General features: G+C 49.8%; 11 protein-coding genes across 11 annotated transcripts; 7 read left to right on the top strand and 4 right to left on the bottom strand.

Moving 5' to 3' along the window:
• Positions 1 to 163: 163 nt before the first annotated feature.
• Positions 164 to 917, top strand: CC84DRAFT_1090094 (DJ-1 protein; the record flags this gene model as incomplete). Its single annotated transcript, XM_018174339.1, has 4 exons — positions 164 to 230; positions 284 to 347; positions 404 to 760; positions 812 to 917. 4 exons carry the CDS (start codon positions 164 to 166, stop codon positions 915 to 917), a joined length of 594 nt encoding a protein of 197 aa, XP_018037496.1.
• Positions 918 to 1,042: 125 nt separating this feature from the next.
• Positions 1,043 to 2,845, bottom strand: CC84DRAFT_1242229 (putative MFS transporter; the record flags this gene model as incomplete). Its single annotated transcript, XM_018184080.1, has 5 exons — positions 1,043 to 1,326; positions 1,379 to 1,674; positions 1,733 to 2,179; positions 2,230 to 2,294; positions 2,342 to 2,845. The coding sequence occupies 5 exons, from the start codon at positions 2,843 to 2,845 to the stop codon at positions 1,052 to 1,054; spliced, it is 1,587 nt and encodes a 528-aa protein (XP_018037497.1). The 3' UTR covers positions 1,043 to 1,051.
• A 1,025-nt stretch (positions 2,846 to 3,870) lies between these two features.
• CC84DRAFT_1242233 (FAD/NAD(P)-binding domain-containing protein) lies at positions 3,871 to 5,500 on the top strand (the record flags this gene model as incomplete). The annotated part of the gene is made up of 5 exons (XM_018184081.1): positions 3,871 to 4,101; positions 4,149 to 4,500; positions 4,555 to 4,711; positions 4,775 to 4,930; positions 4,978 to 5,500. 5 exons carry the CDS (start codon positions 3,871 to 3,873, stop codon positions 5,498 to 5,500), a joined length of 1,419 nt encoding a protein of 472 aa, XP_018037498.1.
• On the bottom strand, positions 5,387 to 8,091 carry CC84DRAFT_1117246 (uncharacterized protein). The gene is made up of 7 exons (XM_018175488.1): positions 7,956 to 8,091; positions 7,050 to 7,896; positions 6,804 to 6,996; positions 6,595 to 6,744; positions 6,077 to 6,546; positions 5,808 to 6,020; positions 5,387 to 5,754 (listed from the first exon to the last, which is right to left on the bottom strand). The coding sequence occupies exons 1-7, from the start codon at positions 8,067 to 8,069 to the stop codon at positions 5,552 to 5,554; spliced, it is 2,190 nt and encodes a 729-aa protein (XP_018037499.1). The 5' UTR covers positions 8,070 to 8,091; the 3' UTR covers positions 5,387 to 5,551.
• A 312-nt stretch (positions 8,092 to 8,403) lies between these two features.
• CC84DRAFT_1089174 (RmlC-like cupin) lies at positions 8,404 to 9,527 on the top strand (the record flags this gene model as incomplete). The annotated part of the gene is made up of 3 exons (XM_018174291.1): positions 8,404 to 8,686; positions 8,739 to 9,173; positions 9,223 to 9,527. 3 exons carry the CDS (start codon positions 8,404 to 8,406, stop codon positions 9,525 to 9,527), a joined length of 1,023 nt encoding a protein of 340 aa, XP_018037500.1.
• A 274-nt stretch (positions 9,528 to 9,801) lies between these two features.
• CC84DRAFT_1242236 (uncharacterized protein) lies at positions 9,802 to 10,770 on the bottom strand (the record flags this gene model as incomplete). Its single annotated transcript, XM_018184082.1, has 2 exons — positions 10,487 to 10,770; positions 9,802 to 10,415 (listed from the first exon to the last, which is right to left on the bottom strand). The coding sequence occupies exons 1-2, from the start codon at positions 10,761 to 10,763 to the stop codon at positions 9,802 to 9,804; spliced, it is 891 nt and encodes a 296-aa protein (XP_018037501.1). The 5' UTR covers positions 10,764 to 10,770.
• A 1,270-nt stretch (positions 10,771 to 12,040) lies between these two features.
• Positions 12,041 to 13,637, top strand: CC84DRAFT_1117250 (carotenoid oxygenase; the record flags this gene model as incomplete). The annotated part of the gene is made up of 3 exons (XM_018175489.1): positions 12,041 to 12,241; positions 12,294 to 12,794; positions 12,849 to 13,637. Coding segments are annotated over 3 exons (1,491 nt in total), but the record flags the coding sequence as incomplete, so codon positions are not given.
• Positions 13,638 to 15,298: 1,661 nt separating this feature from the next.
• Positions 15,299 to 16,755, bottom strand: CC84DRAFT_1163366 (uncharacterized protein). Its single transcript, XM_018178248.1, has 4 exons — positions 16,096 to 16,755; positions 15,910 to 16,029; positions 15,630 to 15,848; positions 15,299 to 15,568 (listed from the first exon to the last, which is right to left on the bottom strand). Exons 1-4 carry the CDS (start codon positions 16,340 to 16,342, stop codon positions 15,324 to 15,326), a joined length of 831 nt encoding a protein of 276 aa, XP_018037503.1. The 5' UTR covers positions 16,343 to 16,755; the 3' UTR covers positions 15,299 to 15,323.
• A 234-nt stretch (positions 16,756 to 16,989) lies between these two features.
• On the top strand, positions 16,990 to 17,757 carry CC84DRAFT_1216135 (uncharacterized protein; the record flags this gene model as incomplete). The annotated part of the gene is made up of 1 exon (XM_018182773.1): positions 16,990 to 17,757. The coding sequence occupies one exon, from the start codon at positions 16,990 to 16,992 to the stop codon at positions 17,755 to 17,757; it is 768 nt and encodes a 255-aa protein (XP_018037504.1).
• A 1,864-nt stretch (positions 17,758 to 19,621) lies between these two features.
• Positions 19,622 to 21,629, top strand: CC84DRAFT_1163367 (HET-domain-containing protein). The gene is made up of 2 exons (XM_018178249.1): positions 19,622 to 21,297; positions 21,414 to 21,629. The coding sequence occupies exons 1-2, from the start codon at positions 19,645 to 19,647 to the stop codon at positions 21,558 to 21,560; spliced, it is 1,800 nt and encodes a 599-aa protein (XP_018037505.1). The 5' UTR covers positions 19,622 to 19,644; the 3' UTR covers positions 21,561 to 21,629.
• A 1,080-nt stretch (positions 21,630 to 22,709) lies between these two features.
• On the top strand, positions 22,710 to 24,500 carry CC84DRAFT_1163368 (uncharacterized protein). The gene has a single exon (XM_018178250.1). The coding sequence runs from the start codon at positions 23,069 to 23,071 to the stop codon at positions 24,359 to 24,361; it is 1,293 nt and encodes a 430-aa protein (XP_018037506.1). The 5' UTR covers positions 22,710 to 23,068; the 3' UTR covers positions 24,362 to 24,500.
• Positions 24,501 to 24,877: the final 377 nt, after the last annotated feature.

Here is a 24,877-nt window from a genome sequence, read left to right on the forward strand (position 1 = left end):
GCGGACCCCGCCAGTTCGGGAATGAGCGGCCTATCCCCGCCAACGTCATCTCTCCGGTCACTCCACACACGTGGGCACGCTCCAACATCAGTACAGGTGTCCAAGAGTGAAACCTTTTTAACAACCTGCAAAAACGCAACTTCATTAATCCAGAGCGAACGCAATGCCGAAAGTGCTAATCCTGGTAGCTGATGGCTCGGAAGAAATCGAATTCGTGACGCCCTACGACGGTATGATCCAGCGTCCCGGTGCAGGTTGAGTAGAGAGATTAAAAATTCACTAGTCTTCACTCGTGCCGGCTTCGAGGTTGTGTCCGCAGGCGTGGAACTCAAAGAGAACTATGCCCAGTAGGTCTACACGCCCAGTCTCAGCTTGGGAGCAGCGAGAGATCTGACATACGTAGTATGACTCGTAACATCCGTATCATTCCAGACTTTCCCTCGCTCCTTAGCCTTGGACAGCAGGCATTGCACGAACAGCACGATATACTCGTCCTCCCCGGCGGTGGCCCGGGGGCGAAAACATTCGCAACTTCTGCTCCTGTGCTGGACTTGATTAACGCCTTCCGGGATGCGGGAAAATATGTGGCTGCGATCTGTGCTGGAACTACGGCACTGGTGGCAGCTCAGAAGAAGCATGGGGGGGAGAAAGGCAGGGTTACAAGCCACCCTAGTGTAAGAGCGGAAGTGGAAACAAAGGGCGGGTGGGAGTATAGCGAAGAGAGAGTTGTAATCGATAGGAACCTCATCACGAGTAGAGGGTGGGTGTAATTGTTAACGGAAAATCATGACATCGTGCTAACGCCTCGCAGGCCAGGAACTGCACTCCTTTTTGCGCTCACGATTGTAGAGGCTCTTGCGGGCAGGGAGAAGAGGGATAAAGTTGCCTTGCCAATGATCGTAGCTGAGACCCTGTAGGGAGGACTTCATGCGCAGTGGCGATGATCTGCTTAAGCCTGGTAGCTCCGCTTTGATGTTATGTAACTCTATTAATCGAAGAAGTCTTGCTTTTATATCTTCGTCTAGACCAATTCACGTGATATCTGCATTACTTATATGGTGTTGTCACTCCTAATCCTCCATCTCCTTCCGAAGAAGTAGAACAAGACTGCGAGAAAGATGCTAAGCGTCACCAACATGAACATGACCATATAGACTTGGACCCATCCTTGCGAGGCTACCCAGTCCACCGCGGTATATAGGAACAAAAACGCGACAAGATTCTTAAACACGTTGATAGTAACCAGGCATTCGGATGCGCTTGAAGGAAAGCATTCCACCACATACGTGATCGCGATGTTTGGAGCGTATATCGTTCCGAAAGACACTGTCAGTCAATTAGAACATGGGCCGGACATCTAAATTACGATGGCACTTACACATTCCGAAACCGAACGCAATAGCCACCCAGTGCAGCTTCTGTGCGCAGGCAAAAGCAATCACGATACACCCGATCGGAGCGACAATGCAGCCTGGTAGAAGAGCAATGAGCCGTTGCTCTGGGTACACATCACCACGTTGTCGGGCTATGGCTTCAGCTGTGATCAAGTCGGCAGCGTAGCCTCCGGCGAAGCACCCGATGGCAAGTCCTACAAGAGCGGCAACCTGCATTAAACCAACTTGAATCCCAGAGAACAGATAAGGCGGAGACATAAGTAGGCTCGGGAACGCAAATCTGTGTCACTGTGAGCGGAATGCTAAATAAGTGTCCCCAAAAACTTGCATCCACGTACATAAGAATGATCTGAGCTGCCAGGTGGGTTCCATAAAGGAAGATAGCGAACAAAACAGCTGGTCGAGACAGCATCTGGACTGGACGCCAGAATGCCACGAGAAGATTGACTTTATGGTCGACAGTGATGAAAGATGTCCATATCTCAGTCCAAGGTTTTTTCACGACGTTGACATGGTGCCAAGAGGTCGTGTCCATGCGGACAATTTCTCCAGCTTCGCTAATATCCTCTGCGTATCGTGTATTCAGCAAAGATATATGGGTTGGTGTCATTATTTCACGGTTATAGTTAGATTCGGGGCACACGAGGTATATGACCAGCGCGTTAGCTCCAGCCAACGCCGCACATACCCACACATAGTCACGCCACGAGCCCGGACTATATTGGGTAATGAACGATGCCAGTAGCGGCCCGATCGCTGTTGCACTTGATATGAGGAGGGTGTATCTGCAACTTTGTTCAGCCAATGAACCTGCCGAAGGATATAGACAACCTACGCTGACATCATGGCGGCACGTTCGTGCAAAAAGAATATATCCGAAACCACGCCAGGGACGATACTCTGCAATACGCATCAACGCAGTCCTACCAAGATGCAAGTAGACTCACCTCTCCTGCAGCAGAGACAAAGCCAGAAAGGCATCTGGCGGCCAACAGCCCCGCGAACGTCGGTTCCTTTGCTGTCCAGATAAGGATACCGAACAAGAGCACCATGGATATGAGGAGCGTCGGACGCTTCCCGTACTTGATGGCGACGGGAACCCAGAACAGGTTTCCCACACCGAGGAGGAGAAAGTTGAACTGTTCCATTAGCCAATTGAATAAACGTATGTGATATGTGAAACGCACGGTCAACAGGCTGTTGACCTGGTTAGGCGTTTTGTTGAACTGATGTTCAAGAAGCACTGTGGCGACAGATAGTCCAGCACCAGCAAAGTTCGTTGTGAAATTGAAGAAGGAAGTTGCCATAAGGCTTGCCAATTTGAGACCCCGAGGCCATCGGAGAGGATCCCTCTCATCTTCTGACGGATGCGGAAGCAATGGCAAGCCGTGGTGTCTGTCGGCTCGCTCAACCATCTCGGATCTAATAGGGGCTTCCGCCTTCATTGACATTTTCGGCTGCGTGTTGGTGTTGCCGCGAATATGGTTTGAGGACTAGTGATCGGTCGAAAGAATATCAGGAGATGGAATCCCGGTGCAACCCGAGTTGTACCTGTCTTAATAAATCAGCCATGGTTATTGCCGCGCGTTTTGAATTCGCCAGCGACATCCTGGAAACCCCTAAGGGGCTCTACCTATCGTCCCGGACATGGGGAAAATATAAGGTTTGGAACTGTTCTAATGCACTCCAGGGCTAGCATGAACATTGAGCCGGGGAGATAGGCTAGGACTTAGCAACCCACTACGCTGCTAACATATTCTCGTAACGTGGTGTCGCAGGCAGTATCTTGCAGATAGTCATAGCATCGGTTGCCATTCATGTTCGATGTCATATTCAAGAGAACATCCTATGGTCCCGTGAAAAACACGTGAATGGAGATGACCTTCTGGCATGTCACACTTAGGGTTCGCAGCATGCCATCTGTTAAGATCGAATTCACATGATTTCGCGTTGTATGCAATAGAGCAAATGGGTATCGTGACAAGTCACTGCGGGTATATGTAACAGATGTATCTGCTCCTCATCTCATAGTTGAGGAAAGCAGGATGCGACTCAACAATCATGGATGTACTTCGTTCCTGATTCATTGGGCGGGTGCATGGGCACGGCGGGCGACCCTAGGAATCACTTCGCGCAGACTTCTCGAACGGCTAGAAAGGAAGGTCAATGATTTTTCTGGCTCTTGTATGCAATAGGCCCGATCCTCCATCCTAAATGGTTGCTGGGCTTCATCCCTTTCTCAATGTTCAGTGTCCCGCCATGAAACGTGTGGCCCGCATGTTAAGTGCTGGCAGTTTAGTTCCGGTATTCCACGGACTTTTGTAGCTAATGTTCCTATCTCCCCGACCCTGTGGAACGGCGCTATTTGCGCCATGCAATTATGATATGCTTGTGAGGCAAGGGACCCGAGACAGCCTGACGCCTCGTGTATACAAGACACTATTTTTTTTTTGTGCCCTGTGTTACCAGCAGAGCAATGGCTTCCCATGAAAGCCCACTGACATATCCATCTCAGTCGCTACAGTTTCTGAAGTCATTGAATGCACGCAGGACGAATCCAAAGGTGGCAGAGCCGGTTTTACAAGCGCATCTCAAATTTGACATCGTCGTTGTCGGCGCCGGACTAGGCGGTCTTGCGGTTGCTATCGCGCTAGCGAGAAGAGGGCACTCCGTACAAGTGCTGGAACAATCATCCGTACTTGCCGAGGTGAGTAAGATCACATAGTTTCGTATGCTTGTATTGAACCATACAAGGTTGGAGCTGGTATCCAGATCCCTCCAAACTCCGGGCGTCTGCTTCACCGGTGGGGAGTATTGGAGGAGTCGAACAAATGGGCTGTGCAGCCCGAAGCGATCATGTTTCGTCGTTGGAAAAACGGTGAAGTAATTGGCCACACTGCTCTCGACAATGTGTTCAAAGACGCCTTCGAGGTACCGTACTACGTGGCTCATCGCGCGCATTTACACGATGCCCTTCATCGACAAGCATTGCGGCTTGGCGTCATCGTTAAGCTTGGATGCAAAGTTGTCCAGTACCATGAACAGGGCTCTGTTACGCTTTGCGATGGATCAGTAGTCAAGGGAAGCCTTGTGGTAGCTGCTGATGGTAAGTTGGGGATTCTAGCCCTACTCTGAACGGTCACTGATTTCTCACGTGCAGGCATCAAGTCAGTAGCCCGGGAAAGCTTATTTCCTGATTGCAACCACGAGCCGATGTTCAACGGCTTTGCGGCTTACCGAGCCACAGTAGATGTGAAAAAAATGCACAATGATCCGGAGATCGCGTGGATCCTAGAACAGACAGCCATGAACATATGGTAAGTCTGTATCTCTATGCATACCACATATGGCGGCCCTACTGAACCGGTTATGCCGTACAGGATTGGTGAAAACAAGCACGTCATGTCGTATACGATAGCAGGTGGTGAATCTTTCAACATGGTTCTATCCCACGTGGACCGTTCCGACCCTGATACCTGGAGCGAGAAGTTCGCGAAAGAGCATGTGGAGGCAGAGTTCAAGGGATGGGATATCCGGTAATCTTGACCAGACAGTTGTGACAATTTCGTGCTGACATGTCCAGGCTCACGAAGATCATTTCACTCATAGATGAGTGTATGAAATGGCCATTGAAGGTGGGAAGGCCTCTGAAGACCTGGGTCTCACCGTCCTCGAAAATGGTCATCCTAGGCGATGCAGCGCATGCTATGCTGCCTTATATGTCTCAAGGCGCAGCAATGGCGGTGGAAGACGGGGCTGCGCTCGCTGTAGCGCTCAACAAGCTTTCGTCTCTGGACGAGCTTCCTTTCGCTTTGCGAAGCTTCGAAAGAGAACGCATCAAAAGAAGCAGTGATATGCAGAACGCGAGCACGATCAATGGTCGGATATGGCATTTCCCAGATGGCCCAGAGCAGAAGGCTCGGGACGCTTCTATGGGCCCTGAAGTCTTGGGTAAACCCTTTGCAAGCAGCGCAAACCAATGGAGCGACCCGGTGACGCAATGGTGGGCCTACGGCTACGATGCAGAAGAGAAGATGGATGAGGCTTGGGCAAGAGATGTGACGCAGCTCATTGCTAGTAGCGGCAAGCGTGCGATCAACCTCTAGGTTGTATTTTCTCTCGTGCAAACGGATATATTGTTACATCTCTGTTGCGCTTCATATGGAATGTCTCTCAGTGTCGAATCCTGTGACGAAGATATTGTCCAAGCTCATTCCCATATGTATATCGTTCAAATCGGGAAAGTCGAAAAGGTCTTGGTGATATGACCCTTCCAATGTACCCGGGATTTGTATATTTCTCAAGGCGTCGGATTGGAGGTTACCAGCAGTGTCGGTGGGTTGACCATAGCATGATTGACCTAGATCGGAAGATCAGTCAATTTGAGTATCATGCTAAGCAGAGCGAACTCACATATGTTATAGTAAAGCTGGGCGAGCGAACTCGTGTAACGTGTGCACTTCTCAGTCATCCTATTCCCCTTGAACAACAGTGAGAGGCATTCGATTGATTGATGTAGAGAGTTTGCAGTCAAGTCCACACCGTCCAGTATCGATACGTGATGCAGGCTCTGCGATTGGTGCCGCACTAACAGCGTCGAATATACTACCAGCGCTGCATTGAACGCTGCACATCCATCAGCATGCGTACGCATTGAAAAAACAAAAGCGAAGGGACCTTACTATAGTATAGAGAAAACCACCAGGCGCCCAGCAAGTGTCGAGGAGGTTCGACTGGACTCAACACTGCCCGCATGAGAGCGATCATCTTCAACGCCGATTGAACGCAAATTCGTAGACTGCTTCCACCAATTTGCATTAGGACAGCCAGTTGATGGTCATCAGACTTGGAGCTGCTGAAAAACTCAAGATATCTGCACAACACAGGACGGTGGGCAAGGATACGAGCGTTGAGGAAGCGCACAGTCAGGACGAAACGATATCGCAGGGTGTCCGGGTCACTATTCTCCAGCGTCAGGAAATCAGGGTCCACCAGTGCCAATGTCGCAGGTAAAGAGTGCTGCCAGGTCAGGAACTTCTGTTCGAATTGAAGCACTTGAGAGGCAATGTCGAAGACATTCTCGGCAGTTTCGCACCCCAGGTTGTTATCATACAAGACGTCCACGATCTCGCCAGTGATGGCATATAGCAATCTTCCAATACGTCAGCATACTGGAGACACAGCGAATACGTAACTTTACATAGTTGCTGAGTAGAACTCAACACTAGCTTTATCTTTTCCTGTTTCGGAGTCGTTCGGATTAACCTCGAGCGGTTGTGGCGAGGGTAGGTCTAGCCGGACAAAGTTTTGGGGTATCGAAGATGGACGACCTAGAGTCATGCTCAAAGTTCTAGAGACAATTAGTGGCAACTCACGTATATGAAAAAAACAAAACAAAAAACTGCCTACCGATCAAGTATTACACAACCATACCATGTTCGCTTCCGAATCTCTTGCTCTAATGGAGGGTACCGCTTGAGAGCGTGTGGTGAGTGCAATCCGAGCTGATAAGCCGCCTTGACAGCCAGTCCGTGGATGTTCCACGTCTCAATGGAGCGTTCTGTTCCTTGTAGGTACTGGCTCATTAGGAGGAACATTTGGACTACAAGATTGGTCATCAAATGGAGCTGATGCACATGAAGGTCAGAAACTAACCCATCTCTAGGCTGGTACCATGGCGGATGTTTTTTTCGCATAGCGCCAGGGCTCGGCGGTAGAAGACGTCAGAGTTTGTGGCACGCTCGGATGCTGACAATATCCTACCATGGCTTGCACTTGTAGCCATGGCTAATACCATGTTGAGAAGTCCTAACCATGATCTCCTCGCGGCTCGTATGTTGGCGGCGTTGAGCTGTTGGTAGGTCTGCACGAAGCTGGGTTTATCGACATAAGGGAATAGTACTCCTGTAGTTTCAAAATAGATCTCGATTAAAGACTTAGTCTCGCTCTCTGGAGGAAGAGAAAATGGGTCAAAAGTAACTGGCAAGTTATTTGCGGGAGAGAACTGGTCTCTAGCAGGAGAATGCTGTCTTGATACGTGAAGCATATGGCTTCGTAGCGCAGCATCTTCTGGGGACAATGGGCTTTCGGCAGTCATTGTCGCTTTTAAGATTGAAGTGGTGGAGCGAACGATGATCCGAGTGAAAGCAATGTTAGAGGAGGGTCCGAAAAATCCGGCTTCCTCTTCCTTCGTGAAGACCATGGATCCGATACCATCGGTGGGGTCTCGCGCCTCTAAATTCACGTCTTCACCTCCAGCGTTCGAAGGTTCTGCTGAGCGATGCGGGAGTGCAAGGGAATCTGGCACACCATCGCTGAGCGCTTCTACACAAGAAACCCGACCATCGAGACCAGCAACGGAACGCTCCAGGATTGCCAAGCGCGATTCGATTGCCGATAACTCTTTAGAGGCAGAGACACGAGTCAAATTTGCTGCGTCTGAGTACTCGCACTCATATCCATGATCGCGACACGTTGAACACTTGGGCCTTGTGCCATCGCACTACGACCCGTCAGCCTGTATCGTGCACTGCTTCTCGATCACAAAGTTTGGGGGCTTACACGTGATTTGCGTTGCCTGCACCACGTACATGCCACGGGGATCCTATGCCGCTTGGCCGGTCGCCCACTGCTTTCTCCTGCCGACTCCGGGGCTGCGGAGTCCGTTGGGCTCATGTCAAGCGATCATGGGTTGCCTCATGGGCTGGAAGGGGTTCACGGGAACGACATGGTCGGATGCACCTGCGCCTTATCGATAAGCGCCTCGATCCGTCTTAACTCCTGTCCTTCGCGCCGTGCCTAACTCCCCGACTCCCTGGCTGGCGCCTCAACGGCAGTGATCGCGTTCGGCCTTTCCATCCACACCCTGTACAGTAGGCCATGTCCTTCCTGTGTGCGGGCGGGGATGGCCACCCGCTGAGCCTCCTACGAAAACGCCCAAACTTCCCAGCCAGACGCAGTAGTCTCATCGATGCAGACAGATTTGACATCATCGGACTTCGACAACATCATGAGCTCTGTCGCCGTTACCATTGCGACTACCACGCAGCCTGCGCATGACCTCGAGGACAACAAACATGCGACGAATGAATTGTTGAAGGACGCGTCTGAGCAGCATACCAAGCCGCTTTGGGCCCAGATGGCTCGCCTCAACCCGCCTCTGCCAAACCCAAAATGCCAACCGCACGTCTGGGAGTATGACAGAATACGACCCAGCCTGTTACGAGCCGGAGAGCTCATCACCGAAAAGCAAGCCGAGCGACGTGTACTGATGCTGGTGAATCCGGCTCGAGGTATGCTAAACCGTCCGCCCCTACAGTTTTAGGACAGCTTACAGCGAGCCAGACGCTCCTTACACTACCGATACCATTTATGCCGGTCTTCAACTGGTCATGCCTAACGAAACAGCCCCGGCTCACCGTCATACTGCGTTCGCCTGTCGCTTTATCATTGAAGGCAATGGCGGGTTCACGGCAGTCCATGGCAAACGTATACAGATGCAGCGCGGTGATGTGATCCTGACCCCGTCCTGGAACTGGCATGATCATGGTAAAAATGGATCTGGTCCTATGATCTGGATTGATGGCCTTGACTTGCCGCAATTCGTGCACTACCCAGTTCACTTTGTTGAACATTACGCGAGTCCCCGCTACCCAGCTAGTGACGTCGATATTTCAGCCTCCCTAATCGTGTTCCCATGGACTAGGATGAAATCTCAACTCGATGCTATCGATGGAGATTGCGCTGATTCCCGATATTTGAAAGAGAACGGTTCCGAAAGTACGCATCCCTTCCCTAATTATGCGACTGCAATCTAACCATTGCGCAGTCAGTCGCACGCTGGGTGCTGAAGCAATTCGGGTGAATGCTGGCGCCTTTACTCAGGCAATCCAAGAAACAGCTTCATCGATATTCCATGTCATTGAGGGTGCGGGTAGCAGCACCATTGATGGCAAAATATATCAGTGGAAAAAGGGCGATACATTCTGCGTGCCTGCTTGGCACGAGTATCAACATCGTGCGTCTGATGGTCAGACTGTATATCTGTATAGAGTTCATGATGAGCCTATGCTAAAAGCTCTCGGATTTTATCGACGTAGTGGACAAGACGTGGAAGCATTGGTCAGTGAATAGGTACTTTGACAACTCAATGCTGTCAATATGTAGCAACCACCCGCCCTATCTTCTACTACAGTCGATCTAACCTTGCCCTCTGATCCCATTGAGACGCTCTGAACTCTATGTCAAACGGCCAAAGTAATACATGAATTGGACGTGCACGACCAAGCATGGGTTAGATTCGTAAAAGTGGTCATAAAACATAGTACCGGTGGCAAGAAACAATACTCGTACTCAGAAAGCGAATTTCTTACTCCTGGTTCATGAATCTGATTACGATATATTCTGTTCACACGAACGTTACGCCGTTTCTCAACGTGCCAATCTTGCTTATGGAGACCTCCATTACAGTGCCTGGCACCAGATACCTTGGAGGCTTAAGCCCAGCCCCTACCCCGCCCGGCGTTCCAGTCATTATTACAGATCCTTTACGAAGTGTTGTCCCTTGCGACAAGTAGTGGATAAGATATGCGCAATCGAACAGCAAGTCGCTAACCGATTCCTTCTGTCTGACCTCCCCATCGATGGTAGTCTGTAGCAGTAACTCTCTCGGGTTCCCAATCAGTGGCGCAGCAATAAGAGCAGGCCCATGCGGAGCAAATGTATCGAAGCCCTTTGAGAAGCCCCACTGTGGCACATTGCCTGCTAGGCGGGGATCGCGTTGGAGACGACGGGAAGAAACGTCATTCCCTACTGTGTATGCTGCGACATAGTCGAGCGCTGTTTCCAGAGGGACATCCTTTGCGTCCTTCCCGATGACTATGCTCAGTTCTCCCTCATAGTCGGCCTGATCGTCTTGCGCGACGCGAGGAATTTCGACGTCTGCGCCGTGATCGTGGAGGCAAGTTGTCGGCTTAAAGAAAATGAAGGGGAAGGGCGGAGGGATTCTTCCTGCTTCTCGTACTATATCGTCCTTCATCAGCACATGTCTCTCAACTTGTTTAGAAAATGGCGTTGATTTAGAAAGTACGTACTGTGCTTTGCGTAGTTGAGACCAACACAGCGCAAGACGTCCACGTCCTGCGCGGTGAGTGGTCCTAGAAGCTTGCCGACCGTAACAATCTCGTCCGAAACTTTGGCTTTCCCCGATGTGTCATAAATATCATCTCCCTCGATGACTCTGGCTTGTAGCCCCGTTTCTTCAGTGGTTAAACCTAAGTCAAAATCTGGCGTTGGCATGATGGGATCACCACGGAGCACGCGACCGTCTGTGGCGATGAATCGGATCAAGCGAGACCACACAACGCGCATCTTGAAAATGTATAATGAGCAAAACTTGCAGTGGAAACCTGGAATGCGAGAATCGCGACGGTAATATATCTGCGCAAGCCGATTCCGTAATGCAGCTTTCGATATACCGGGTTCGGGTATTCCGGTCGATCGGGAAACATCCGGCCGGTCTGGGTTGTCGCTGTTGGTAGAGACTTCTTCTAAGCACAACAGCTTGTTCAATCATCCCAGCACCTATGACTGTCCATCATGTTCAAGTTCCTGCGACAATGCGGCTTGTTCACACGATCAGTGGAAATAGCCAACTCAACATCAAAGGCTTGATTACAATCAACGTGCAATACAGAGTCTTCTAGTTCTTCTGTAAGCCAAGCGATCTTGGTTCCATTCATAGGTAATGATTGTTCGTACGGTCTGTCTCATTCTTCCTCCGATCTTGTTTGCAAGCTTTTGTGGGGTAGGGAAAACACTCAAGCCTAAGAATATCCATAAATTCCTAGCGATAGTGTATAACGAAGTTACCTCAGCGCATAGAAGCACGAATAAGAGTGAAAATAGTCACTTTAGAGCAGTTTAGGGGGTTAGTGAACTTTCGCAAACAAGAGGAACCTACAGTATCTTTTGACATCTCTAAATTTCGATCCAAATAACCATGGCCACCTTTTTTACGCCATAGGTAGACCAGAAATTCTTTCCGTCTCTTGCGTTAACTGACAAGGCTATCGGTCTGGTAATTTATCACCCACTGTAGCTCTTCAAATGTTCACAGCCTGGGTGGCGTCTACTCCACCAAACCCTTCATGCAGTCCTGCTAAGGTCTAGACTTGAGACTTTCAAGTAAATTAGTAAAGCGCGAGCTATCATCGACAGTCTGGTAGTGGCTTTGACGATTTGCAGGTGTTAGTTTCTCCTCAGCTGCTTTGCAGCGAACCGCGAGTCTTATTGGAGCCGCCCCACACATATTCTGTTGTGCGAAAGTTGAGCTTTGTGATCATATGATCTTGTTGTCGCGGGACTGACAGATTGTGTTTTGCTGAGTTCAGAACATGGCTGGACCCTACCGCGTATTACACCAGCTGTTGCATGCAGGTGCAGGGCTAGTTTCGCCTGCGGAATGGAGCTAGGTCGAGTCAGAAGCCTTGACGCTAACGGGGAGTTAAGCCCGCGCAAATATCCCAATACGCTAACGGCAAGCACAGGGCGGTCCAATTCTGACCCAGTTTGATGTCCATTTCGTGGCACGATATAAAGAAAAAATTCCTAGGCGCGATATCGTATTGGACTCAAACGCATCCAATATGGCAGGCCATTTTCGTGCGTTCCAAAACCCGGCATCATTCCCCGCTTTACCCCAGTTCTCCGATTTCATGAAGCCATGCCGTTTTGAGGGTGAGATCCAGCATCTGGAAGTCTATGGCGAGATTCCCCTAGAGATCGATGGCACTTTCTATCGTGTCATGCCCGATCCTCAGCTACCGCCGTTTGTTGAGAATGATCCAGTGGGTAGCCCCTGGTTAAAGTAGACACATACTGCTAATTAGGAAATTGTAGTGGTTCAACGGCGATGGCAACGTCAGTGCCTTTCAGATCAAAGACGGACGTTGTCATTTCAAACAACGATATGTTAGGACTGAAAAGTTCATGCGTGAGCGACAAGCAAAGAGAGCGTTGGCTGGAAAGTACCGCAATAAGTACACGGATGCAGTGGAGTTTAAGGTACGGACAACAGCGAACACCAATATTGTGTATTTCAATGGCCGCCTTCTAGCATGCAAAGAGGATGCCCCGCCTTACTCAATGGATCCGAGAACACTAGCGACATTAGGACTTGAGGATTTTGACGGCCAATTGCCCTCCTTGACCTTCACTGCACACCCGAAATTGGACAATGAGACTGGAGAACTACTCTGCTTTGGTTACGAAGCAAAGGGCGATGGGACTCCCGATGTCTGTTACTTTTCGATCGACTCCACTGGACGCTTCACCGAGACGGTTTGGCTAGTTTCTCCAATCGTGGCAATGATCCATGACTTTGCATTCACAAAAAACTGGGTAAGCTAAACAGCCATTTAATGCTTGTGGTGTCCAACTGACGGTTGGGTTGAGATTTTGTTCCCAATCATTCCACAAACATGTGACCTTGAGCGCATGAAGCAAGGTGGTGAGCACTGGCAATGGAATGCTGATGTACCGTTCTATGTTGGCGTACTTCCTCGTCATGGTGCTTCAGGCGCGGACGTGAAATGGTTTCGCGCGCCTAATGCTTTTCCCGGACATACAGTCAACGCGTTCGAGGACGATGCAGGAAACATAGTCTTCGATCTTCCACTCACAGATAGAAACGTGTTTTTCTGGTGGCCAGATGCGCAAGGAAGGGCACCGAACCCAGAGGAGATATCTGCGCAGCTTGTACGCTTCACCTTCAATCCTCGATCAACCAACCTTGACCTTCCTCCACATGAAGTCATCGGAACGGACGACTGCGAGTTTCCGCGCATCGACGATAGGGTATCCGGGAGGAAACATACGCATGCCTTTTTCGATTTGATGGACCCCAGCCTAGGTACTGATTTTGGCACCATCTTGCCTAGAATGGGCGGCGGACACCCACCTTATAATTCCATTGGACACCTGGATTATCATACCAAGATTATGACCAAGTATTTTCCAGGCCCAACGCACTTGGTTCAGGAACCGATCTTCGTTCTGCGCAAAGGTACGGAGGTCGCGGAAGGTGATGGCTGGGTTGTGGTGCTTGTCAACAATTACGCGTCTATGTTGAGCGAGTTGCACGTGGTTGGAACGAAGGATTTCACCAAAGCCCAGGCTATCATATACCTACCAATCAGACTCCGGGCTGGCTTACATGGAAATTGGGTAGATGCGCAGGACCTAGCATTTTCCTAGATGTCAATTATTAAGCTACGTCCTGTTCTCCGTTGCTATCGTGTGCTAAGCAATTCACCAATTTCTTTAGGGACTTTTTGTATACTTATCGTTGCTTTTTGAAAGTCTTCTACTACTAGTCATTTGAAATGTTAGTTAGAGGGGCCACTTTTGTTTTATCATTTTGGTACGCCTTCCAACTCCATCATTGTATTTCAGCTCTCTCTCTCTCTCTCTATATATATAATTCTATCGCTAATCGCGGGTCCTACCAAGCATCGACGCTGTTCAAAGCGGATACTTAAGATAAAGGTAGCGCATGGCGCGTAGACAGGTTCTTGAAATCTAGCCTGTAGTAAGATGCTTACTCCCAAGAAGTCTCACACTCGTTCTAGGATTGTACAATATCTGCAAGTTCTCATTGAAGGCGAGGTAATCAGCCAAGACGTACGTTTGAAGCATTACCTACAATTAGCTTCACTTCATACGTGGCTGGGGCGGTTGGGCCTTTCGAAAAGCCACCCACACGGCACAGCAGGTGTCTCAAGTCCGAGCAAGACAATGATCTCATATCAATATCCTAGGAGCACCGCGTATTGGCGACAAGTATGCGTTTGGGAGCTGGCAGGTGCAACCAATTAACTCAAGCTACATAGGCAACCCGAGCCGCCCCAGGATTCCATCGCTCTTACACCTCGCTTCGCTATTCTTGACATCGTGCACAGGACTCACGATACATCACAGTCAGCGCTCTATTGCGATCATTTTGTCCAGCTGCTCTCCAGGGTGAGTGTTACAGGGCCCCGCACAAGCATGGATATAGACTAAGCAGCTGGTAAGCACGACCACGAACCATACTTGGGTCTTCAGATCATACATGCTGGACTCTTCCGGACGGCAACCAAGTCCATGGTTTTGGATCATCGCGAACTAGGCTACAATGCGCACCACCGTTTAGACGACGTTCTAAAGGGCAACCCGTGGGTACAGCTCGAACACGCTGCAGAAGCCACTTGGCCCGGAGTTCAGGGCTCTCAGCTACGGGAGAAGTTTACTCGCAAGGATTGGGACGAGTTCTAGGCACCATTTGATGTATGCACGGATCTGGGAAGCATGCTTGTACCGTAATTGATCGAAGCGTACCCTGACAACAAGGTGGTCATCGTAAAGGCAGACAAGTGGTGACTGAGTTTCAACACCGAACTCTTGGATTCGCTGTGGCATCCGCGCACTTGGTTGGCGAACTGGATAACATGGAACATCATTAGTCGTCGCGCACCGTCTACTATGATGTAGATTCACCTCAGCTTCTTCGGCGTACAAACCCGCGCCGACATCGATGCTGTGGCGAAGCAGAGGTATGAAGAGTATTACGAGCATGCAGTGGGAGCTGTACCTGCGGCGCGAAGGCTGAAGTACGAGATTGGGAGTGGCTGGGAGCCGCTGTGCAAGTTTCTGGATAAGCCGGTGCCCGATAAACCAATTCCGAGGGTGAACCATCGAACAGAGCACGACAAAGGCGAAAAGGAGAGAACGGAAACGATTAAGAAAGCATTTTTGGGGTTTATCGTTCCGGTTCTGGTCGCTGGAGTAGCTGTAGGCATTACATTTTGAGCATATCGGGCATGGCATCAGGAACGACTATGTGGCTTCGATTTGAGTAATTGCCAAAAGAACACACCCGAAGGAACGATTTCAATGGTTTGTATGCACACCATGCTTATCCCCAAACGGATTGGGCTTCAAAGTGTACTCACCTCCCTTTAGTGCCCTTTTTCTTGCCCACTGATCCAGCGCATCCCAGTTGACGCATGTAGTTTGCCCCTGTGATATCATGCGGAATCCATCTGGGAGAGTGTGGGTTTCATCCCACTCAGGAATGTAGACTGCGGTGTTTGGGTGGCACATTATGTCGTCTCGTAGGCGCTCAATGCAGTGATCTGTTCAAATTCAAGTCAGTACCTTGGATTCAAAACCTCAAAGGACACAAGAACTCCTCACCCGAGTGATCCTTGGTCCATATTCCCATGTCGCCCTTGTAGTCCGGAATTTTATCGTGGTAGTAGTCCATGTGAATGACTTTGCGCAATCTCTCCAAGCAATGGAGACTGTGCCAGACTGACATTGTGCCCAGGTAATCGCCATTGGTCAGCTGTACTCGATTTGTCAGATTTTCGCCTTGCAACTTCATCTCTGCCGCTGAGACCCGGATAATTTGGCCTGTGTCATCGCCCCAGGATCAACTATTGCAACTTTGGTATGTTAATCATTATTGACCTACCCGCGAGAAGTTCATTCCACAGTGCGTCTAGCTCTGGTCCGGGTTTCTTGTCGTATCGCGACCAGTCTCCGTCCTGCCATATTCGTCTCGGAGCGTACTGCACAACATCATTGGCTGGAGCTTGTGCGGTATTAGCTTATGTCCACTATGCGAGCACAATCTTCCAGGAGGCCATTCTGTTCTTACAGTAGGGTATGCCGCTGGCAAGGTGTATGTGGGTCTCGCGGCTCTGCACGGCCAGGCGTGTGTTCGTCTCGAGGAAGCATATGTAAGCCAGAGCGATGAGTACTATAGTCTTGAATACGTGACGGGTGCGACTGCCTTTTGCGGCGGACGAACACTTGTGGCAGTCTTTGTTTGGTATCAAGGATGCGCTTTCGAGGTCCTCCATGTGCTCAACGTCTTGGTCCTCTGTCGATCGTTTGATCCCCATCAGGCCTTGTATCCACCGGAAGAAGTGCAAAAGACGAGCAGTAGTGAAGGGTGAATTATGGCGCCTCGAATGGATTCTGGTGAGCTTGCGGCACCCCGATTGTGTATAACGAGATGGTGTTTCCTAATCGGGCTCACAATAGAGTCTTTGTGCATGGCGCGAGTCGGCAGGGAACCGAAGCCAACCAACCGGGTGGTTGACAGACCGAGCAGCCCTGTTTTTTGGTCGCCATCTTCTACCAGTCTTTAGGTCGATGTTTGTTTTTCTCTTGTGTGAATGCCTGCTGTGGCTGCCGGCTTGTACCGGTAAACCCGACGTCAGCCACAGCCCATCATCTCGATTCGCAGCTCAGACATTAGAGCATAACGAACATTGTGAAGTCCCAATTACGCAGCTCTAAAAGTCGACATACATGTTTTGCACGGTCTTAGGCAGCCGCGAGCTTCGTCTAGTTAGATTAATGAAACAGATTACGTCATCGTCCCGAAAGCGGTCGTTGTTAGCGCGTCAGGAGTTGTTCTGTCACAGATTCCCCCTCAGCATCATGGCTTTCATCGCTTTGCATATCACCCATATCAATGCACCGACTTGCGCTACGGCATCCGATTTCTCGTTGCGGTGTACAGCCTACTCGTCTTTCCCATCACATGTCAACCTTCCAACTTGATAGGGATATTTTCAACCCAACTCTATACAAGCAGGTTACCAACATATGGCTTGCTGGAGCAGATGTAGACGGAAAGAGATTGGATGACACAATTGTCAAAAAATGGTTTTCCGGGGATGCTGAGCTAGACCGTATCTGCAACGACAACTTTGCACATGTCTTGGACACCATTGGTCCTGAAAGACTGCCAGAGCCGAGCGCGAAGCCATTCCTACATGAGCTCGAAGCCATGCATAAAGAAGATAAAGGGGATGGAGGGTCACAGGCCGCTTGGACGGCTTTGAGTATGGTAATCCTACTTGACCAAATGCCCCGCAACATCTTTCGTACAAACGAAGGCCTGAAAAAGGTGTACACCCACTATGACCGGATGGCTTTCGACCTTGTCAAGTCTCTTTTCTCCGCATCATCACCAATTTCCCGACCGGACCTCCACCCGCAATGGCAGAACTCGTTCGCGCACAAAATGTGGTTTTACCTACCCTTGACGCATTCTGAAGACGTCAAGGCTCACGATATACTTGATGATCTTGTGGAGCCAGTTTCAAAAAGTGTTGAGAAGCTGGAAGGCTACGAAGCAACCAAGCGTCTTATCGAGGGTTTTCGGACATCAGAGAAGAGCCATAGAGAGCCACTGGAACTATTCGGAAGATATCCGCACCGAAACAGTGCCTTGAGTAGGACGAACACAGAACAAGAACAAGAGTTTCTGAAGGATGGCGGTGCGACATTCGGAGTTGCACAGTAAGATATAGCGCAGGACAAATGCTACATATTGGTGCTGCGAGTCTCGCACAGATTTTGGTAGTTGTAAGGCTTTGACATCCACTATCGAGCCTATCTTAGTCTATGAGCTCGTGCTTCTTGGAAGGCTCTCGTGCTGTGGCACTGTGCTGCCACTGTCTCTGCTCTTCATGTACTCCCCCTTATCTTCCCTATACAATTCCAACCACTTAGTCGCTGCGGGAATCGTTTTATGTAGCATCGAATTCCATGACAACATGCTCTCTTCCTCGTGGTCCTCTACCTCCAGCGCGGCATCAAAATCTTTTCTTCTGGACCTGTGCGACCCGATATCTCCTTTCGCAGCACAAAATCTAGTGCCGACGATCTCTTCCTGGCATTCAATATGGAAATGAGTCGCGACAGTTGCTATGCCCATGAAGGACACATTTACAAGCATGTCGCTAGTCCTGACATACCCAGCGATACAAATTGAATGGCAAAGCCTGCCCACCCGATGATGCGGATATTGTAGTAAAGGTGCTTGTTCTTAATGTTGGGCTTGGACACGAAACACGAGTACACGATACCTGTTGCGACATGCATCGTCACCATTCTTGCATCGGATAGGATGACCCACAATTCATCTTCTTAGGCACCAACGTTAGAACCATCAAGCGCTACTTTCGCTCCAATGTCAAACGCATTTCGGTTCGGATGGACGACGTGTGCTTCTACAGCGACCGACAGAACCATTAGTACCGCGTTCGCAAATCTCCACTAATTCCCTTAGAGGGTGGTAATGACGAGGAGAGAAGCGTTGACGACTGTGCCGATGAAGCTCGCAAGTACTTCGTCGGCTGTCTGCAGACCACTCAACCAATCTTTCCTTTTTCGGGGTCGGTCGTCCAGCGTCCATAGTACCCGACCGTTGCTCCGTACGAATCCTTGGGACATGTACCAGCGAGAGAGCCATGTCACGATGTCTGTCGTCATGTTCCCGGCAGCGGCAGGGAGGTTGTACAGCACAGGCCTAGACTTGGGATCGGCGAACTGGTCGCTGGTAAAGACGAAAGCGCCCAACAGAGGGAGATATTCGGCATGACGTACACAAGTCTTATCTCTCGCCGTTCAAAACCAAGCCTTGCGCTGAAAGAGTGTCGTTATAATCGTAGATGGACAAACGTCGTTGCTCCAGCCAATCCATCCTCAATCCATTCTCTTTGAGTACTTGTTCCGCAGTACATCTTAAAACGACCGTGGAGAATGGCCTTCTGTTGGGATATCGTGGCAGGATACAGGCGTGCGACATCGAAATGCTCTTGCATACGCTTTGACAAGTCCAGATTCATCACGAGGAAACCATGCCGGCTTGACAGCGACGCAAGGCTGCGCCCAACCCCATTCTGCTAGGCTGATCGTCTTGGGTTCTGGTATCTGTCGCGCGAGTGCATCGCGCACGCGTGTACGTACAAAAGCGCGCATGCGAGACAGTATTTAAATTGAGTTGCAAGTGAGCAAGATGGGAGGACGGAATGCTTGGACTCCGCTGCGCTAGACTCTTCGGCAGGGGGCAGGGGGCAGGGCTGGCCCCCACCTGCCTTGGTCGGGCGCTTACAAACAAACTTCACATGATCCAGGAAACTTACCCATTTACTGCTCAAGCATGACTGGAAACATTCCTGACTCAGATATACCCGATGTCTTAAGCTATCAGTATACTACTCGCCTTTTACCGTTGAGATCAACAGTTCTAGGCGAGAGAAAGTCAATACACCTTCCCGTTGTAGAGAAACCTGGCATCACGTGTGCGGCTAGCATTGCGGGGCGCGCCTTTTCGTCTTCACAACCCAAGGCTGTTCGGCGTATACGCCTATTCACTTCCAGCTTTTTTACTTCTCGCAACTCTATTATGGATAAACTTTATACAGCGTATCCGCTTGACCACAAAAAGGAGCACATCCGGCTCATCAACATCGATCTTGGCCCATGGGAGGCTGAGCTTACGAGCACGTTCAGCGTCGTCAGCCTCAGGGATAGCCCGGATTTTGTCGCTCTCTCATATGTGTGGGGAGACAATTCACTGTCAGATCATTCTGCGGTCAACATTGAGGGTTGTCCAGTTCCTGTTACGCCGAACCTCTATGCGGCGCTCCGTCGATTGAGGTGGCACGCACACGAAGTAGGGCAGGGCAACTTGATTGTCTGGGCCGATGCTCTTTGCATCTCGCAGAACGATCGGATAGAGAAACAACACCAAATCCCGCTTATGCGAAGGATATACTCTTGTTGCAGGAACACGGCCATATGGCTAGGCGAATTGTCGATCCGTGACAACAGCGCATCGATACCGTTGTCACCACACCCATCCGAAAGCATTGCAGTTACTGATCGCCTGATACAAGACCTTCAGCATGACCAGCACCTTGACAAAATCGAGCCGTTCGACAGAGATGAGACTGACTCACTTTTCGTCGACGTTCGGCAAGTGTTTGAACGCTTGTCCTATAGTACCTGGTTCTTGAGAAGATGGGTGCTGCAGGAGGCCGTTCTAGCTGCGACGGTGAAAGTTTACTTTGGACCGGTCCTACAGGACTTAGACACCCTATCACAAGCTATGGAAAATTATGCGGAACATATCGAACAAGCTTGTTGTACAACTGCAAAGCCAGGCCATTACATCATGCGTCAGCGCATTCGCGGGTTTCTGCAAGAATTTTCTTCCTTACAGGATCTCCGGGACCGCAGGAGCGAAAGGGCACATATTCTTCACCTTTGTAGGGAATTCTCAGGTCGACAGACCTCACTAGAATTGGACTGTGTGTATGCCTTACTGGGTCTCACGAACCCTCCAGCAACTATTGTACCAGACTACACAGTCTCCATAGACAGTCTTTGCACAGAGATTTGTACAGACTACATTGGAAAGGAACACTCTCTGGACTTTCTTCATCTTGCCAGCTCTAGTATCGGTCAGGCGCAGATGCCGACTTGGGTCGTCGATTGGACAGCTTTTGTTGATTGCAAAGCGTCCAAAAGGGCATGGAACTGGCTCGCAGATCTCTTTCATCCGACCGCGGGCCTCTCTCAAAAACCGCATATCCGCGACCAATATTTTCTCGAGATCATTGCATGTCCGATTGATAGAGTTGAGGACACAGTCAAGCTCCCTATGACCGGGAACATTACCGATGCTATTCGAAATTTCCTAGCTATATTACTTGATGAGGTATACAGCGACGTGGACTATCCAACAGGGGGAACCTGGCTTATGGCTTGGTTAAGAACACTCAGTGCTGATAGCTGCTGGGGTGCCAACTCCGCACGTCGACTCTCTAAAGAAGACTGTGACTTTTATTGGAGTTCAATCTTCACGGGATCTGGGTACGCTCCGGGGCAAAAAGTTCGCCTTGCAGGTGGGAGACTAGTGCTAGCTGATGCTCATCTAAACGACATTATTCGTATGCTACGCCTCGTTCAAGAAGACAGACGTATCTTCTATACGAACAACGGGTACATAGGTGTGGCAGATGATGACATTGAGCCTGGGGACGTTGTTTTCCTTGTAAGTCCTCCGCGAGACTGTCGAAGTTTATTCCCAACACGGCAGGGGAAATAATTATGAGGATTTGATTCATTCTCGTCACTCAAATATATCCACTAACACGAAATTGTGTCCAGGTACCCGGGTGTTCTATGCCTATGGTCATGAGGAGCAAAGACTCGGCATTCTATCTGCAAATTGTTAGCGCGTGCTACCTACATGGATGGACGGATGGAGAGATTGCAATCGCACCAAAGCGGTATAGAGCCGTCTACATAGAATGATCTTGTGGAAAGAAGATATATGATGCTACTGCAGAACTCTTCTAGAACTAACGGGTACGCAGTCATGGAATTTTTCATTCTATACAGTGATTCCACATAACTTGGTGCGGGGGAGATATTTCCTCCTTCTCGTCGTTCAGCGAAGTATGGTAACGTCGGATACTCGCACAAACATGCCACAATAGTCATTAGGTATGGCTTACAGGTAATCAAGGTCTACAATGGGCAAATTTGAACATTAAAAAATTACATCGATAACCAAAACCCCTAAAATCACATGGAGAATCAAGGGTAGAATTGGGAAACAGTAAACATTTTGCGGGGTTTGTCCGCGACGAATCGTCCATTATTGCGATTTCAGTACCCGTGGAGTCTTAACACCCTCAAGGGAATTGTTGCATTCATCAATGCTTACTCGTCACAATAATGTTATGTTGCGTAGATCACGATCAGTGAAGCGAGCCGGAAGACTTCGCTCATGGCTACATTGTGCAAAATCATTGTGAAAATAGATGAAGCATAAGTTACCGGCGGCACCCAGGAGTGGTATTGCCGGTAACTTATGCTTCATCTATTTTCTGCAGATTTTGACATGCACCACCATAGGCGTGAAGCTCATGTTGCTTCCTGAAAGTCTTATGGAGCTCGTCTTCATGAATCAGTAATTTAGTAGGTTTACTCAACCTTCTCGCTTTGGTTGTGTGACAAGTCAGTGATAGCAATGTCTAGGTGAGTGGCAAATAGGGTGAATAAAGATACGCATTTGATCGTGTGCCCTTGCCTATACTGGAAGACGGTGCGAAGGCCACAAGCACACTACCGCCCTTCTCAGGCGGCAAGCAAAGACGTTAGAACCTTCGACAAGCAGAGACGCCTAGAAACTGCAACGTCGCAACGAGCGGTACATAAACCAATCGGCAGTGAGGGAATGCTGCATCTATTATGTAGTGTATGCAACTTCATTGTGCAGAGATGTAAATATCGGAGCCTGGTAGAACTTGGTTTCCGAAACAAGACCCTCCAAGGTGATGACGCGCGCATGGGAGAGATTTCGCGCCAAGCCCTTTGGCCGTTCTGAGTCTAGGGTGACGCTAAATTGTAGCATCTCATTGAAGACCTCGGGATGCAGCAATGTCGTCTTCTGCTGCTCCTACCCTGACCTGCGGTTGTCCCATCAAACAGTTCGATATCTGAGTCACTGGCATGTTCTTGCCAGTCGTTTGGAGAGGCTGGGCTCAGGATCTGCGCCATGGCGCTCCGCCCTTTGCCTTAGCCTCAGCCCTCTACTGATCCGTCTGCTAGGGCGCAACACTGTAAGAATGTGACATTTCAAAGCCTATATCTAGTGACGGCTTGTTTGACGATTTACATGCGCAATCACCGACCTCTCCGCTATCGCAACAAGATAGTCCTCTTCACTGGGCGCACTAATTTCATGGTCAGCTGCTCTTTGCGTGTGCAGCTTTGGCTGTTCTACACTTTCCAGAACTCGCGAGAGCACACTGAATATGGATGTTACACTGGAATCCGAGATGTCTCCATGGCTCCTCATGAATGATCCTTGGGATAATGATTCACTGGTGTCTTCCAAATGCAGCGAAATTTTGGATTGGGAAGACGACTGGTGGGGTGGCTGTCCGTGCTGTGCACTGTCTACCAGGTCCTTTTACGTTGCTGAGAATCAGGCAAACGACCTTTTCGCGGCCGACTTCGCTGATGAATCCCACATGAACGCCGCAGGCCGCACCACCATGCACCCATACCGCGACCTTCGATCTGCGTCCTACGCACGCAAACGCTCTTTCAAGAAATCCAAGCCTAGGCCCCGAACACGTGGGATTGCAGGAAGGAAGTGGGAACATGCGTACTGCCGAAGGGAGAACAAGAGGAACAAAAAAGAAACTCTAAGATTCGAGATCTATGCAAATCAACGGCGGGAGAAAGTGCACTGGTGGTCTTCAGAGAATCAAAACAGTATAGAGTTTGTGATATGGGACATGAATCTGGAAGAAGATTTCGACCAATACATCGCAGCCATGTGGGATGGTGTCGTTGGGTATGAGGTGCTCCACAAGCATGCTGAAGTGTTCGAAAATTCCGAGCTCTACACGGAGACGGGTGAGACAGTCTCGGTCTGGGCACAACGGCGCATCGCAGAGATGCGCGCCGTCAAGGATACTCAAACGCGAACTCAGGCAGCACCTCGACGAACGCGAATAGGCGTGGGCAGATTCGATTATCAGATAAACTGCGGATCACCACTCACTACCAAGCTATCGACAAATGCCTACGCCGCGTATGGTCATACGCAACTGCGTGCAGCCCTGACACGGCCCACACAAGCTCGACAAATGGCGCGTTTTAACTTAAAGATCCCGCCTTCTCCTAGAATACACAACTACAATTGGTTTGGGGAGTATACATGGCGATGGCACAGAAAGGCGTCTGGCTGTTGGCAAATGGGGTATGGTGATTGTGGTAATTTCGCAATGCCCTGCCCTTGCAGTGAGAGCGGGTGTTTTTGCTACTTTCTTCGATGCTACTGCGAGAAATTCGAGGGTCAGGTAGTGCCGGAGGAGCAGCAACGCTATAGTCTGCTCGAATGGGCTGGAGCTGAAGGCAGCAGGTTTATTGAGGCTGACAAGGCTTGGGAGCAAGCTGAAGGACCAATGAGGGAGTGCGACACGGATGTTGCAACGGAGAGCGACGGTGAATGGAGCTTCGTGAATGAGGACTGTGGTGTACGATCCTGCTCTTCCGTAGCATCTTCGGTCGAGTTGAGTTACAGCACGCGCCCCTAGCACGTCGCGTATTGACTTCTTGTACCGATTTGATAGAGTAGGCATGTTCTGTTCCTTACTTGTGTGTCGCCTCAGACCAAGTTTATTGTAAAGCTGATGCTGTGTTTTTATATAGCTCATACGACACGATCATTTCCGCCCCTTGTCGTGTACAGCTTTGTTCCTTGTCACACTAGGCTCATTTCAATAAGTGGTGAAGCCAGCTTGGTGATGCGCCACATTTACACTTCAGTACTCCGTGTCAAGACCAAGCGCCATTTCATACGTACGCCGGATCGCTGAGGTTAATGATGCCTCTATTGGCTCCCGGCATCTACCCCGCACGAGCTGCTGGATGATATGTGCCGTCTGCGGCTCGCGTCCACCACGTGGGCGCGAATGCAAGATCGAATCTGAATGTGTATGCATCCTTTTAAAAAAGCTTCAGGGGTACTCTCAGATATTTTTCTCCAAGCAAAGAAAGTCGTGAGGTCACGCGCAGGTATATAATGTTCTGCGTTATCGGGTGCTGCATAG

Source organism: Paraphaeosphaeria sporulosa (assembly GCF_001642045.1).
Source record: "Paraphaeosphaeria sporulosa strain AP3s5-JAC2a unplaced genomic scaffold CC84scaffold_4, whole genome shotgun sequence".
Classification (NCBI taxonomy): domain Eukaryota; kingdom Fungi; phylum Ascomycota; class Dothideomycetes; order Pleosporales; family Didymosphaeriaceae; genus Paraphaeosphaeria; species Paraphaeosphaeria sporulosa.